The sequence below is a fragment of the Pituophis catenifer genome, unplaced genomic scaffold (assembly GCF_029215685.1).
Source record: "Pituophis catenifer annectens isolate HBS135680 unplaced genomic scaffold, rPitCat1.0.hap2 SCAF_2, whole genome shotgun sequence".
NCBI lineage: Eukaryota > Metazoa > Chordata > Lepidosauria > Squamata > Colubridae > Pituophis > Pituophis catenifer.
The window spans coordinates 245,302,344-245,318,664 of NW_027256882.1; the positions used below are offsets into that span (position 1 = coordinate 245,302,344).

The following is a 16,321-nucleotide window of genomic DNA, read 5'->3' on the forward strand; positions in this document are numbered from 1 at the left end:
CAAGGCTGGAACTAAAAGGACCTGTTTTAAATACCATTTGTTCAGTGCCATAGTAATTTTGAATGGTCACTGAATGGTCATAAGGAATATGAGTATAAAAAGGGGAGAAGGAGCTTTGTCTTTCAGTACCTGCTTGTGTGATTCCTAATGCCAATTCAAGAACACAAGATTGTTTTGCTGTTGTGGAGAAGGGTGGTGAAGACCCCACTCCCACCCCCTACTTTCATTTCATCTAAGCTGAAACATTTATCATAGATTATATTTTATTGATTTTATTATAATTTGATTGTTCTGAGTTGCCCAGACTTGTTGGGAGTCAGGCAGCATATTAGTCTAATAAATTATAAAAGTTCATTACACTACTGTCATTAGACATTTGTTGTGCTTTATGCTTTGTCTACCAAGAAGTTTATATGTACATTGTTGGTTCCTATTGGAAGATGTCTTTAGATTAATTACCTAAAAGGAAAAAAGGCAAAAAAACCCACAAAACATTCAGGAAAGAACATCTGTACCTGCTCAGTCACAATTTAGCTATATTTACCATACTTTAGATTTAAAGGCAGGGTTAGTGTTCTTTTTGGAGAGTATTAAATCTGTACCACAGAGAATTTAAAACAGTGAGACTTGGATTTTGCCATCCATGAATATCACAGGTTTTCTGAAGCAGGGTTTTATGTGCTGGTTTTTGTTTTATAATGTGTGTGTGGGGTGTGTGTGTGTTCCTATGGCATGGTCTACTCCACAGGCTACTTCTGGATGTTGCTGGCTATAGCCATTCTTGAGAAGTACACATTTATGCTTTTTGCAATTGATGCAGATTAGGGCTCCATTTTATTGGGTGGATTTATCTGGCATACTTTACTGTTGACTCAAGGGCTGGAGAAACACATGTTAACACAACCATACCAGAAGAACCCTAAGGTAAAATAGATTACTTCCTTTGATGTTTTTAACTAGAATTGCACTTTCCATGTCTGGGTTAAGTGGTGTTACTTTAAAGTTATTGCTTAATATGAACCCTCAAAATATATTGCGTTCAGAGTTCTCTTTTCACTGTTCTAGGCATCATGACCTTTCTCAGGACAGTTCATTCTCTTGCTTCTTTTTCTAATTTTTGTTGTCTCAAAAATTAGAATGGTGAATGCTTTCACTTCTCATTGGTCTTTGATATTCTGCTGTAGCATTTCTTTTCTTAAAGAAAAATTAAACTTCTTTAAGCCTTATAGTTCCTTAAGTTTTCAGATTTCTTTGGGATACTATAGATAATATTATATATATATATTGTAATGTTATACAAATTATTAAAACAGAGCAGGGAAAGGTGAAATAGTTCATTATCTTTATGTTAAATTGTTCTACTAAGCAGTTGAATGCTTTCAAGGGTTATTCAGGATATCAGAACAAGGTATACTACATTCTAAGATATAACTGAGGAAATCATATCCTACACGCCTATCAGCTATAATTCTGATATTAGAATATGGAGCAAAACTCTTATCAAGAATCTGAACGAACTCACAGGATAATGAAAAGATAATTACTTTATGCAAACTGTTTCATGCTCAGGTTACCCTTAGAAACAAGCTGGAAGCTTAACTTAAAGTGTCCCTCAAAATGTGCAGAAGTAGAATTGTAATCCAAATAATGCATCTTCAATTAAAAGAGATGGGTTAAAAGACTTTTCTTAGGGTTGGATCTTAAGGATACTTGGAACTGTAATATTAGCTATTGTATTCAAACTTATCACACTGAAGACAATTTTATTCTTTGATTATACACCACTTAGCACACACTTGAGTAAAATCCGATTATTCATTCTGTATAATTTAAGTCAGCTGATTAGTTTTAATTTCATAAACACTCCACATATGGCATACAATGCCAGCTGACATCTAAGACCAAACAAGGCCTTTCTAAAGATTTTTGTTTTTTACTTTTTTCACAAAATTTTTAAGAGATACATTTGTAATCGTCCCATTTTAAACCACTGCTTTTGGATTGCTTTTTCTTAACACATAGAAAAACGGTATTTCATAAAGAAAAAGAATGACATAGCTGCCTGCCTTAAGTAGAAGGCTTACAATAGTCATGTCTGAACTGAATCTGGATCTAAGTTGTGTTAGATCCAGATTCAATTTAGAATACACACACTGAAAATAATGGAAGTGAGGTCTTATGGAGAGGTACTGCTCACACCTAGTTTCTAGATGTAAAGGATAATAAACAAACAAATAAATAGGTAAATAAACAAACAGTAACACCTCAATGTTTCTGAAAATAGACGGAGAATATTTATTTCTGGGAAGTGATTTCCTCCAAAGTTCCTAGGAGCACCCCAAAGTGCTTAACTCCAAGAAACCAACGTACTGATGATAGCACAACAAAAAAACCCCAAAATATCTTTTCTTCGTTTTTTTGAACCGCAGCGTGCTGGTCAGCTTGTCAGAATTAAATTCGGCCGGTAATCAACCCTTTGCGGCTCACGCTCCCCTCTCTGTAGCCCAGACACACGCCCGAAGAAATTATCCATTGCTTCCTCGGCGGGCCGCACGCAGCGGGCGGGAAACTGAGTCAGACTGGCAGCGCGCCAGGGGAAGCCTCAACGGAGTCGGCTTGCTCATAGGCCACGCTCCTTTGGCGCCCGTTCGCCTCCATTATGTGCTAATTTAGCTCAGCGTTGCCCGACTCGACTTCTCCGACTTCCCTCAGGCCAGAAGTCAGCAGCCGCCCACAACTCACCGCGCCGCCCCACATCAGTTTAGCACCCGCCCTCGCCTTCTCAACCGTCTTCGTTCCTGCGCTCTCAGCCTAACTTGATTCTTCGCCGAGGCCCCTCCTCCTCCCTCCTTGCGCCTTACGCTTTTCCCCCATTTGGGCCTGATCTGAAGGGAGGGCTGGAGAGAGGCGGGCGATAGTAAGGTAGGGTGTGTTTTATTCGCTGGAGCCGGGAGGGGAGGAGAGGGCGGAGGCTCGGTCGTTGCTGTCGGGAGCGCCTGCCCTGTCATGGAGGAGCTGCGTTGGGAACGAGGCGCGGCGGTGGCGGAGGCTTCGGTGTAAAGAAGCGGCGCGGAAGCTGCTTCGGGGAAGCCGAGTCGACGACGCGATCCTTCGACGCGCCTCGGGAAGGTAGTTCCGTTTGCCTGGCCGGGATCGTTTGCTCAGACGGGTAGGGGGGAGGAAAGAGAGAGCCCCGTCCATAGTCTCCGCCCTGGCCTCGCTCTCCTAGACGCCCGTCCGGCCGCCTGACTGTCGGGGATAGTAAAGGGGAGTGAAAAAAGCGGTTGAGAGGCGGCGGCAGCAGCGAAACCTGAAGGGCGGGTAAAGGGAAAGTGAAACGGGCACCGGCCGCCAGCCGGGATTGCGAGCGGGGGTAGGGACTTCCTTGGAAGCCGAGGGGGCCGGGGCTGGCTGGCTGGCTGCCTGGCTTGCTCGCTTCTGCTGCCCTTCGCCACCGGACGCTCCCCAAGGAAGAGACGTGACAAAGGGCGTTCAGAGTCGCGTCGTGCCCGTAACGATTTTGCAGTTGCGGCGGCGGGAGGTGGGGGGGAAAGAGGCATCCCGACATACTAGGTTGAGGTCCTCGCATGCGGGAGTCGAGTTTCGAGAAGGGGAGCAATAAGGTTAGGTGTTCGTGGTCGCTCAGTCGTTTTGAGAGAGAAAGGAAAAGCTGGCGGAAAGGTAGACTTCAGGTCTCCTCGAGGTTGAGGGCGCGCTTCGTGCTTGGGGTAGTGGAGAGAGGGAGGTCGGTGATATTTTCAGGACAAACTTAAACCCCCAGCACTCACATCCTTGACTGTTTTGTGACCGACCGAGTAATTGCAGTCTAAATGTGCCAATATAGATTGTCGGAAGGGTTGTTCCCAGGATGGATTTCAGGCTTGGTCGAGCAAGATACTCTCGGGATTGCTGTAATAATTTACAACGTAATTCTGAGAAAATGGATGATTTCAGCTGGGGTTTTTTGTTGTTGTTGGAGGGGACTTCTGAGGAAAGAGAGTGTAAATATGGGCCCAGGCATTGTTCCAAGTGTTTCACTTGATAATAAATAAAAAATCATTTGAACAATATGTTCACTTATTTATTCATAATTTTATATAGTTGCCCATCTCTAGGCAGTGTCAACAAAGCCACAAAACAAATATTTACAAAACAGTATTATTAAAGGCTCTAAAATTATAAAAAGTATAAAAGGGAAATTTAAATATTGGATAAAGAGCAGGTATTAAAAATAGGGTAGCTGCTTCTATAATTCACCAATCTAAAATATGTATTTTGTTCTAGGCTGCAAAGTATAGCGCTTGCTTTGGAAGTCCCATGTTGAAAGTTGATGTTGTGTACAACGGTAACACATCTGCCAAGGATAACTCTCAGAACAATATCCAAATTTGTGGTCCCAGAGCACAGGCGTCTTGCATTCATCTTGCTTCTGAAGAACAAATCCAACTGAGAGGAAAAGACTAAATGGATCTTAAGACAGCCGTATTCAATGCTGCTCGTGATGGCAAGTTGCGACTCCTCACCAAGTTACTGGCAAATAAAACTAAAGACGAGGTGGCTTTGCTGATGTCAGAAAAAACAAATGGTGCCACTCCCCTCCTAATGGCAGCCCGATATGGGCATCTTGACATGGTGGAACACCTACTGGAACATTGCAGTGCTTCTATAGAAATTGGTGGTTCTGTGAATTTTGATGGTGAAACTATTGAAGGGGCACCACCGCTATGGGCAGCATCAGCAGCTGGTCATTTGAAAGTGGTTCAGTCTTTATTAAATCATGGAGCATCTGTCAACAATACCACTTTGACAAACTCAACACCTCTCAGAGCTGCCTGCTTTGATGGTCACCTAGAAATTGTAAAGTACCTTGTGGAACACAAAGCAGACTTGGAAGTGTCTAACCGTCACGGACATACATGTCTTATGATATCTTGCTACAAAGGACACAAAGAAATTGCGCAGTATTTACTTGAGAAAGGGGCAGATGTAAATAGAAAAAGTGTCAAAGGTGAGTTCAGTATCCATTTTCAAAAGGGCAACTCCTAAAAATCTCTCTTCAGAATATTCATGTCAAAGGTTCAAAGTGTGAGCAGACTAAATCACATTTTGATTTGTTTTTCCAGTATTTACCTAGGCTTTCATAAGCTTTATCATATTAATTATAGTTTTTTAAAAAAATATTATTTAGGATATATTCTGCCTATAATTCTGCCAGTATTATATTTTGTATATAAAATTAAGACTATATGCATGCATGTTTTGGAATAGTGTGATACATTTTTTCTAAAAGCATTGTGTGGAACCTAGGATTTGTTTTTGGGGTTTTTTTGGTCATGAATTTTATCAGTACCTACTAAATAGAGAAACGAAATAGAAAGTTGTTTTTTATAGATATATTGTTTATTTAAAAGTGCTAACTAACCTGTGATAAAAGAAAGCTGCCTATGAATCAATCTCAGTCCCTGATGCCTACATGGAAACATCCATATATATTGCCTTTTCGTGGGATTTTGTCATCAGCAACCCTGCAGGTTCTAATCAGGCCCAATTCTACATAACTTCAGAACTCAGACCGATGTAAGCCAGGTGCTGCCACCTGCTGAAATTTTTATGATAAGGAACTGAATGAAATTAGTCATTCTATGGTGGAATAAACAAAGGATGTGGTATTAGGATCACAACAGATCCCTTTGTGTTCTTCTTATGGTCCTCCCTAGGCTACTGAAACAATGTTCAAAGTGTTCCTCTAATTTATACTGTGATGGCAGCTGCCCGGCCTTGTCTTTTTGTTCTAGTTATGAACATGTGGTTATATTTTCATAACACCTTTTCCTCATTTTTAACATAGTTCCTGATTTAGTAGGTATGACCATTCTTTCAGTCTACTGTTTATTTTAACTAGCCTGTCTGTGACTCAGATACACTTGATTCTATCTTCCCATTTAAAAAAAAATGTTACAAGAATCTGGCATTACACATAGCTTTCATTCTTCCAAAATTTGGCAGGGGTGAAATATATTTAATTGTTCATAATACTCATGCAATTAAATATTGTGTGATAGTAAGATTTTTATAAATTGAGTATGAATGACTTGTTTAGGGATGTCTGTGATTGTGATTTTAGTTATAAATTCATAAAGTAATCTATTAACTTCTCATATAGAGTATGGTAATTATGTTAGTTTATCTCACAGATTAATGCAGAATTACAACATAGTTATTAAAAATCACTACACAATTTCTAAACAATATTCAGTGCTCTTCTTTCTGTTGCTTAGTGAACTTCTAGCCCTGTCAGTTTTCACTGTGTTACTGAATGAGTCATAATTGAAATATAAGTTCTGCTCTTAGAGCAGTGTATGATGAATTCTATTTTTATAACATGAAGAATACTGCTGTTACTGAACTTGCCAGTACAGCCTAACCTCCTTTCCTTAAATTCTCAGCCTCATTTTAATACGTTATTTTTCTAATTTTTTGTAAAGACAGATTCATACATAACCTGCATATCATATGAACTTTATGCCAAGATTTCTTATATATTATTATTTCATTTTTCCATGACCAGGGAAAGAAATGAAAAGAATAATTTAACATTTTTTAAAAATGTAACAGTTGCTTATAAACTAGGTTTTATGGTTTAAAATAAACACTAATTTGTTAAGCAATCTGCAGATATAATCCAGAATAGAAGGTGGTTTGTTTAGTATTTTAGTCACAGTATAGTAATTTTATTTTAAAATATCAGACTGTGCTAAACTCAGAACAGATTTTGTTTTATTCCTCTTTGTAGGAAGAGAAGGTACAGGACGGAGAGTATTTACTAGCAGTGCTTTCAATGGATACATTTTGCTTTATGTGTAAACATAATAAGCCATTGTTTAATGTTATGTGTAGGCCAAGACTTTTCAATAGAATTTTCTCATTAATAAAGAACTTGATAATTTAAGTTAGGTAAATGGGATCTTATAGGCCCTTGTATGAATGTTTTCCTCCAATCTTTGAAGTATGACCTGATTGTTTATATGAGAGGGGACTTTCAGGAGGTGAGTTGTTTTTTTATTGATTGCAACCTATCCTTGACTTATGGGTGTAATACAAATAATTTTACCAACCATTGTCAGTTTGTCCATTATTCTGTTTAACAACGTACTATTTATTAATTGCATTTCCCTATTATTTACACTTAAAGCAATAGAAATGGAATATGTATCATTTTCTCAGTACAATAAAAATTCTGTTTAGTAGTTTGGGCTGAAAGATGGTGACTACCCAGTTAACTTATTTACTGAGTTAAGCTACTTACTGAGTTAAATCAGGACTTGAAGCTAAACAATTTGATGGCTTCATAACATCAGTTTTCAGTTTAAAATGTGTAAATAATTCAAGTTCTGAAAATCTGTAATTTACTGAAATTATTAACAGACGCAACAACATAGAAATAAAAGTTATTGGTGCTTGGGAAATACTTAAATATAGATAGTGTTGGAGAACATCACAATATAGTAATTTTATCTTTCAAAGCAATCAATGTTTTGAAAGCATTTTTCAAATAAGTCATAATGAGTTATTAATCTAAAACTTTTCCCAAGTTATGGAGCAATGGAGTGTATTCTACCAAATCGAGCATTAGCAAACATAATAGTCTGATTGTGTTAAAAGAAGTGTTTATGTTTCTATCAATTCAAATATTCTGTTTTTTTAAGTTTAGGGGAACAAGTACCATCAAATTCAATATGATGCAAATAGGGTTGATAGTCTATCTGCATCAGAAAATAGCAAAAATCTATAAACTTTGATTAAATCTAATAAAGACAGTTTTTCTAATACCATCTGTTTCATTGTCAGGGAGGCTTTGCTAAATGGGTATCTGTAAATAATATTTTTTTCCCAGAATACACAGGTATTTTATCTTCTGTTGAAGTGATAGTAGAATATGGCATAGGACCCGGGTACCTTCGAGACCGTCTTCTGCCACCAATAGCCTCCCACCGACCAGTCCGCTCCCACAAAGAGGGTCTCCTCAGGGTGCCATCGGCCAAGTTATGTCGGCTGGCGACACCCAGGGGGAGGGCCTTCTCTGTGGGAGCCCCAGCCCTGTGGAATGAACTGCCCCCGGAAATACGTAAGATCTCCGACCTCCGTGTGTTTCTCTGCGCACTGAAGACCCTGTTGTTCCGCCAGGCCGGGCTATCAACATAATAGTTTTAAATTGGGGTATTTTAAATTTCTGGGGTTTTAATTGAGCCAAATTATTTAATCATTTTAAATTTTAATTGCTGTTTTGTCTTGTGTTTTTAAATAGGCTGTACACCGCCCTGAGTCCTTCGGGAGAAGGGCGGTATAGAAATAAAATTATTATTATTATTATTATTATTATTACTGACTCAGGATGGGTGCAATGCCCCCAGGTTATTTGATTACCTTTTGTGACTTCCTGACAAGCAACATCAATGGAGAAGCCAGATTCACTTAACAACTGGGTTACTAATTTAACAACTGCAGTGATTCACTTACTGTAACTGTGACAAAAAAGATAGTAAAATGGGGCAAATCTCACTTAACAACTGAGTCACTTAGCAACAGAATTTTTGGGCTCATTGGTGGTTGTAAATTGAGGACTACCTATAATAATTATACTATATCGGTATAATTGAAGATGAAATTATTGATGATAAAATCCTATGGCATTCTAGTACTTTCAGCAACTAAGCTTATGTTTTTAGCTTAAATAGTAAATTAAGGACATAGTTAAGAAAGAAGCTGAAGTAAATATATAGCTATTTGAAATATATTTATTTGAATTGTTAGAATAGAAAAATATTTCAGTGAATTTTAGGAGCCGGTGGTAATATTGGAATGTAGAAGATCAATTTAAAAAGTTCAAAACAATTTCTTTTGCTGAATAGATAAAAAGTAGTTTCATCATGTACTGTTTGTATAAATATATTAAGTATTCTTTCAACATGAGGAAGGCCATTATACATTGTACTTCTTTAATCCTTTTGTGGATGTATAAATAGTAAGCTCTTTATGGTTGGGTCTAAGTAAAGTGTAAGGATAAGTAAATGCTTTCAAGAGGGATATTTTTTTATATTTCATATTTCTTGACTCTGAATCCAGCTATAACAAATAGAATAATCTGGCAAACTGACCTAATGTTATAAAGTGGGTCTTGCAATCTTCAAAGTTCACTCTGGGATTGTTGTGATTGACAAAAAAATAACTACATTTTCCCCTGTTTTAAAGTAGGAAAATATATGAGCTGTAGTACAAATCTAAAATAAGCATAAGATTTGGATTTTAAAAAAACACAAATTATCTTTATTTTTAACCCAGTCCCATCCACATATGTGATATTAGTCCTATCCATTATAAATTTCCTTGAGCTGCAACTCACTCCTAAAGATGCATAAAGTGACTAAATTGATGTAACATTTAAAGTGAAATGAAATACGGGAGAGGTGTATTTAGATTGGATATATAGATTAGATGTGAGATAAGATTATAAATTGTTTATCAACTAATAATTTTAATGTATAAAAACCCACTATGTTGAGATTGCCTGAGATGTTTTGATGTATGTGAGTTTGGCAATTTCTTGGTCAGTTGTATTATGTTTGGATATTACTTTGTTCTTGTTTTAAGTTCTGATATAAGTTATTTTGTTCTTTTGCACAAAGTTTCTCCCATCTGTCATGCATAGAATCCAGAGGGCATTGCTGTAATATATATCTTACTATATTAGAGGAAGAATATATGAAGATATTTCTAATCTTGAATATGTATTTGTTGGGACTTGTAATGGTGCTATTGATACAGAAGTAGGGGCAAATTAGACATCTGGGATTGTTGCAAGGGCTAGTTCTCACGTTGACATCTTGCTTCTTGTTGTTTGTGAGAATCTGCTTCAGGTTGTCTGTATGCAAGTTTGGACTTGTTGTCTAGTGTCTGACAAAATGCATTGTAATTGTCTAGTAGGGGCTGTAGCTTGTTAATAATGTACTTGAGTGGTTTGAGCTGTGATTTGTAGTTCTGTTGATCAATGGTCTCTTCTTTTTTTTGTTTCTTTTAATAGGCCATCTTTGGAAATCGATCAGGCTTTGTTGATTTGTCTATTGACTCACTAGATAAGTGGTTCAACCTCCTAAATGCTGGTTTAATTCCATTAGGTGACTATTTTGTCAAGTGCATATACATGGCAATCTGTAGGTTTCCTTTTTAATGTGCTTTTGTGTCCATTGATACTATGGTAATGATACTAAATTAACATTGGAGAAATAGATTATTCTGTGGATAGGTTTAGGCCAAGGTTGATGGTGACATGAAAGTTGTGGAAATCATAATAGAATTTTGAGAAAGATTAATTTCTATCAGTTCAGATAATGAAAATTAAAAGGACGGGATTTATGGAGTAAGTTAAAATATTGTTCTAGATCAGCCATGAAAATGTTGTCATATTGAGAGCTGTGCATATAGTCTGCCACTGACCGGCAGGCACATGCCAAAGGTGAAATAGTTATAGATAAATACAAAATCACAGTCTGGTAGTAAGGTGTATGTTTGGACTTTAGTGATGATATTTTTGATAGCTTGGAGTCTAGGTTTATGAGGGTTTATAGTGTATAGTACTTCAACATCCCTGGTGGCTTAAATGGTTTTGTTGCTTATGGAGGTCAATTTTCTTAGGAAGTCTGTGGTGTCTCCTATGAAGCTGGAAGTGTTGGTGGCATAAAATCTGAGCACAGAATCAGTGAAACCAGATATTCTGTCCTGTGCTTAAGACAACGCCGAGGTTGCCTGGTTTGTGTAGTTTGGAAAATAGCTAAAGATGATTGGTTAGAATTCCTTGGATTTCCCTGTGGATAAATTCTCATATATCCGTAGGAAATTCTTTCATCAGATTGCATACTTCTGTTATATGTTATTGTGGGATCTAAGGAGAGAAGTTGGTAAAATATGGTTTTGGAAATTTCCAGGCTTAACTGATATCAAACTTCAGATGTCCATACCATTTTTAAAGGTGCTCTGCTTGTATTAGTATATCCTTAACTGCCTTGATGACTGTTTCCTCAGTGAACGTTCCCTGCTAGCTTACAAAGATCCTCCCTCCCTCCCCAAATAAGTATATAATTTTGTAAATTAATTCATGTCATTTTTCCTTTGGCTGTTTAAAAAAAAAACTTTTGCAGAAAGCTTTCCAGTAGTAGTATATTGTTGGTCCATTTTGAAACATCACAATATCTCACTTCACTGTTAGGATAGAACACTTGAATGTCAGCATAATTTTAGAATGAATCTATCAAGACAGTTGTGTGGTAAAGCAGTAGGAGAGCAAAGCAACACTTTGTATCAGCTTTTCTGTCTTGCAGCCTTCTGCCTATATTAAACTACATATGTAATATATGTACACACTTTGTTTTGGAATAATAAATATATTTAACATTCAGCATGTTCCTGCAAGAAATAGTGGAAGTTAGTTAAGAGTAACCACTGTTTCATGTGTATAGTATGTGAGAATTTGCAGTTTAGATAGCTACAAGTTGGTCTGTTTCAAGCATGTACCCAAAGTAAGGCTGCCTGTGAAATCAATTTGTTTATACCATTTTGATATTCAAAATAATACTTTGATACATCATATCCTTAAGCTAACATTGCGATTCAACTGCACTATTTAAAATAATAGATACATTTAATAAAAATAATTAAACTATATTTGGCTGTTAGTATTGAATACCTGATTCGATACCTGATTTGATCTGAATGTTTGATCTGAAATATCTTAGCATTTTGAATTGACAAGGTGAGCACCATTGGTCGATAATTTATTTTTATTTATTTATGTTCTGTCTTTTTTTCTCCCAAGATTTCATCTCTGCATAAGGTGGTTGTTTTGTTTTATTTTGTTATTTGTTTTTCCCACAACAATCATGTGAGGTTGGCTTGGTGGAGTGGTTAACTCAAAATCATTCAGCAAACTTCCAGTTATAGCCCAATATTATATCCAATATGCTACCCTGATTTTTGAAGAACCTAGTCCAGGGGTGTCAAAGGATTGGCCTTCATCGAGGTTGTGATCATGGTTGTGTTTGATCTTGGGTGTGGCCAGGGTGGGAGTTTTCGGTGTGATGGCCTTTTGGCGTGCCCCATTTTCAGCTGTGACGGCCTCCTGCAACCCTCTGCAAGTGAAAATGGAGCTCCGTTTTCGCTGGCAGAGGCACCACGGGCCGGTCCTTCACTGTTTCCAGGATGGCACTGCAGGCCATATCTAAGCACCCTACAGGCTGGATCTGGCCCGCGGGCCTTGAGTTTGACAGCCCTGACCTAGTCCATCATATGGAAGGAGCCATAGAAATGACCTTGGAGAAGCTATTCAGAAGCCATTAAGACAATAACGTGCAGAAATATGTGTTAAGCCCAGAGGGATAGAAAAGACAGGCAACATTCTGTTGCATTATCCTATCTCTATAAAGTATAGTTCTAGTTTTTCTGTGGAGTTGTTTCCTGATCTAATCTAGGCTGTCAGCTTGAAACTGACGTCACATGAATTGTAGACTAGGAATTCTAAAACATAACAGAAAAAGATACCAGTGTTTATGTTTTTCTTTTTTTATTTGGATACTATATTTTACTATTCTGCTTGACTACTATTGAATACTATTCTGAGTTGAGGGACAGAGAAAGCCCTTCCTCAATGATCCTGTCATTATTCAAGTGCTCTTCTCTTTTATTCACTTATCTAAAGGCCTGAATATTGGTTAGAAGGACAAACATATAGAATGGGATTTCTTTTATACAGTCAGAATACAGTAAGAATGTCTGCTGAAAAGTTGCAGGAAAATTGGCAAATTTTAAGGTATATACAGTGGTGGGCTGCTGCTGGTTCGGACTGTTTCAAGCAAACCAGTAGTTCTGACCAGCAGCTGGCCCTGCCCTCCCATCCTAGTGCTATTACGTCCTATATAATCGCTGGTTTTTTGATGCCGCGCGCATGCATGGAAAGCGCGCACCCAAGAGAAGTGAGCTTGTGCGCCCACGCGCTCACATTTTCAGTTCTGGGCAAACCGGTTGTTACAGTATGTGACACACACACACACACACACACACACACACACACACACCCCTCTCTGTGTAATACTGACTATTTTTCTATGATCTGATAAATAGTCTTTTTGATATGCTGTTGAAATAATTATACTACTCTTGGATGTTTGTTTATTTGCATATCTACTTAGGATATGAAATACCATTTCAGCAGTTAGAATTAGATAATGTATTTGATATTTAAACTGCATTTTTCCTTTATTAGATGCTTATAATAGATATAGTCTTGCTCTGAAGATTATAGTTAAATTCATTATCATTGCTTTCTCTTTTCTAATAGGAAATACAGCATTGCATGACTGTGCAGAATCCGGTAGCCTGGAAATCATGAAGATGCTTCTGAAGTATTGTGCAAAGATGGAAAAAGATGGTTACGGGATGACTCCCCTTCTCTCTGCAAGTGTTACAGGCCACACAAACATAGTTGACTTTTTGACTCAGCATGTCGAGACAAGCAAAACAGAATGCATCAATGCCCTGGAACTCTTAGGAGCCACATTTGTGGACAAAAAGAGAGATTTGCTTGGTGCTTTGAAGTACTGGAAAAGAGCTATGGATATGAGGTACAGCGATAGGACTAATGTTCTCAACAAACCTATACCTCAGACATTAATTATGGCCTATGATTATGCCAAGGAGGTGAACAATGCTGAAGAGTTAGAGAACCTAATTGCAGATCCTGATGAGATGAGAATGCAGGCATTGCTAATTAGAGAACGTATTCTTGGCCCTTCTCACCCAGATACATCCTACTATATTCGGTACAGGGGTGCTGTCTATGCAGATTCTGGAAACTTCAAACGATGTATCAATCTCTGGAAATACGCTTTGGACATGCAGCAGAGTAATTTGGACCCTCTGAGCCCTATGACTGCTAGCAGTCTTTTATCATTTGCTGAACTCTTTTCATTCATGTTACAGGACAGGGCAAAAGGTCTACTGGGCACAACAGTTACCTTTGATGATCTTATGGGTATACTGTGCAAAAGTGTCCTTGAAATAGAACGTGCTATCAAACAGACTCAGTGTCCACCTGACCAAATACAGCTCAACAAAGCGCTTTCCATCATTTTGCATTTAATTTGCTTATTGGAAAAAGTTCCTTGTAGTACTGAACAAGATCATTTTAAGAAACAGACAATATATCGATTTCTGAAGTTGCATCCTAGGGGAAAGAATAACTTTAGCCCGCTCCACTTGGCTGTTGATAAGAACACAACTTGTGTGGGGCGCTACCCAGTTTGCAAATTTCCTTCTTTGCAAGTCACAGCTATATTAGTGGAATGTGGTGCTGATGTAAATGCTAGAGACTCTGATGACAACAGCCCTTTGCACATATCTGCACTGAACAACCATCCTGACATTATGAATCTTCTTATCAAGTCAGGTGCACATTTTGATGCAACAAACTTACACAAACAAACTGCTATTGACTTGCTGGATGAAAAAAAGATGGCAAAGAACTTGATCCAGCCCATCAACCATACTACATTGCAGTGTCTTGCTGCCCGTGTCATTGTGAATCATTGCATACATTACCAAGGGCACATCCCAGAAAAACTTGAGAAATTCGTTTTGCTACATAGATGATAGCCTCACAATAGACTCTTGGAACTGTGGGAGCATGAGTTAGCAACATAGTTATGATATGCCAGCGACACATCATTGTTCATTCAGCTTGGTCTATCTTGATAATTGACTAAATCATTAGAAATGGATCTGCAGAATTGGTTACCCAGTATTTAAAAGAAACATATCATATAATATATTTTGTGGATTATTTAGAAATGTAACACTATTTGGACTCACTTAAATTGCCAGCCAAAGGCTTGTCTATTCTGGTTTAGTTTGCCTGTTGGTTGTTTAGGACTGAATTGAATAATTTTGTGATGTCTTATTCTTACTAGTGTGTGAATCTTCTATAGTTGGGAAATCATTTTTTTTGTTCTTGCTTGAGCATTTCTACTTTTTTCTAATGAGTTCATTGCTGAACTATACAAGTTGTAAAGACTTGTTGACATTTGCAATTACCATAAGTGCTTTTATCCTCTCTATGCACTGGCTTCAATATGACTGTTTTTGTGTTGGCATATTTCTATGCACCACTTGGCTAGTTCCAGCTCTGATACTGTGTTCTTGCAGTTTGTTAGAACTTTCTTGGGAATATGCCGTTTACAGCCTGACAGTTTTTGTCAGCTGTATAAACTTTAATTTGACTTTTTCCCCCCCCAGCTGTTTCTGCAGTTGCTTTCTATTGGTTTTTTTACAGAGTTTTGTGCTGAATTTGGAGTAAAATGTGCTCATGTTGGCAAACCCACTTTAAATTAAGAGTGAAAGTTGTTTTAATAAGTCTTGTTGCAAGCAGAGAGAAGTAATATATTGCTATCTTCTCCTCTGCCCTATTGTTTTTGCTGGGGCTGACTATGCGACTAGGCATAGAAATTTTATTTCAAATTTAATCTGATTTTTTTTTATAGATTTGGCAAGAATAACTAGATCAGACAGTCTGAGATTACAATTTAAGACACTTAACCACAAAAGAAACTAAAGCATGTTGGCATGATGCTTGTCAGATCTAGCCTTCAGTTAGTACAATTAATGATATGGTTGTAAACAGAAGCCTTCTATAGAATCTCCCTTCATTTTAAAATAACTCCTATGGATAATGTGCATGCATTTTATTCTATAATACCTTAGCCATATTTATGGAAACATCAGAGGCCCTACATAGCCTCCACTGAAAGCTGTCTATTTTTTTAACACTTGCACAACAGCTTAGCTATTACAGCAGCAAGGGCTTTTTAGACTTGATAAGGAAACCATAAGTAAAGACTACAAATGAGATTAAGATTCAGGTAATTAATATAATTCAGCACTTTATTGTTGATTCATAATAAAACTTATAATGGCATATTAGACCTGCAACTGTCTTAAATAAAATGGTTCTCAAGAAAATAAAATGTTCCTTTTCCTTGAGTGGAATATAATGTGAATTCCTGTTTTATATCTAACCTGGTGTCTTGTGTTTTATTCATTTGCTATCTAATGGTAATACTACTACTAATGCCTTTTCAATTCAAAAATGCAACATAAGTTACTCTATATTTTAATGATCCAGGAAAAATTCAGAATCAGTTTGATGCATCAACATTGACATAAATCAGTTGCAGGATTTAAAAAAAATACTTATTTGAATGTGACATGCACAGGATGGCTG

General features: G+C 37.4%; 1 protein-coding gene across 1 annotated transcript; it reads left to right on the forward strand.

Annotated features, from left to right (window-relative positions):
* The first annotated feature begins 2,997 nt into the window (after window positions 1-2,997).
* Window positions 2,998-16,115, forward strand: FEM1C (fem-1 homolog C). Its single transcript, XM_070938729.1, has 3 exons — window positions 2,998-3,129; window positions 4,285-5,008; window positions 13,385-16,115. The coding sequence occupies exons 2-3, from the start codon at window positions 4,465-4,467 to the stop codon at window positions 14,692-14,694; spliced, it is 1,854 nt and encodes a 617-aa protein (XP_070794830.1). The 5' UTR covers window positions 2,998-3,129; window positions 4,285-4,464; the 3' UTR covers window positions 14,695-16,115.
* The last annotated feature ends 206 nt before the right edge of the window (window positions 16,116-16,321 follow it).

Coding starts and splice junctions, on each gene's coding strand:
- FEM1C (XM_070938729.1), top strand. CDS start 4,465: ATGGATCTTAAGACAGCCGTATTCAATGCTGCTCGTGATGGCAAGTTG. Junction 5,009..13,384: donor AAATAGAAAAAGTGTCAAAG/GTGAGTTCAGTA, acceptor CTTTTCTAATAG/GAAATACAGCATTGCATGAC.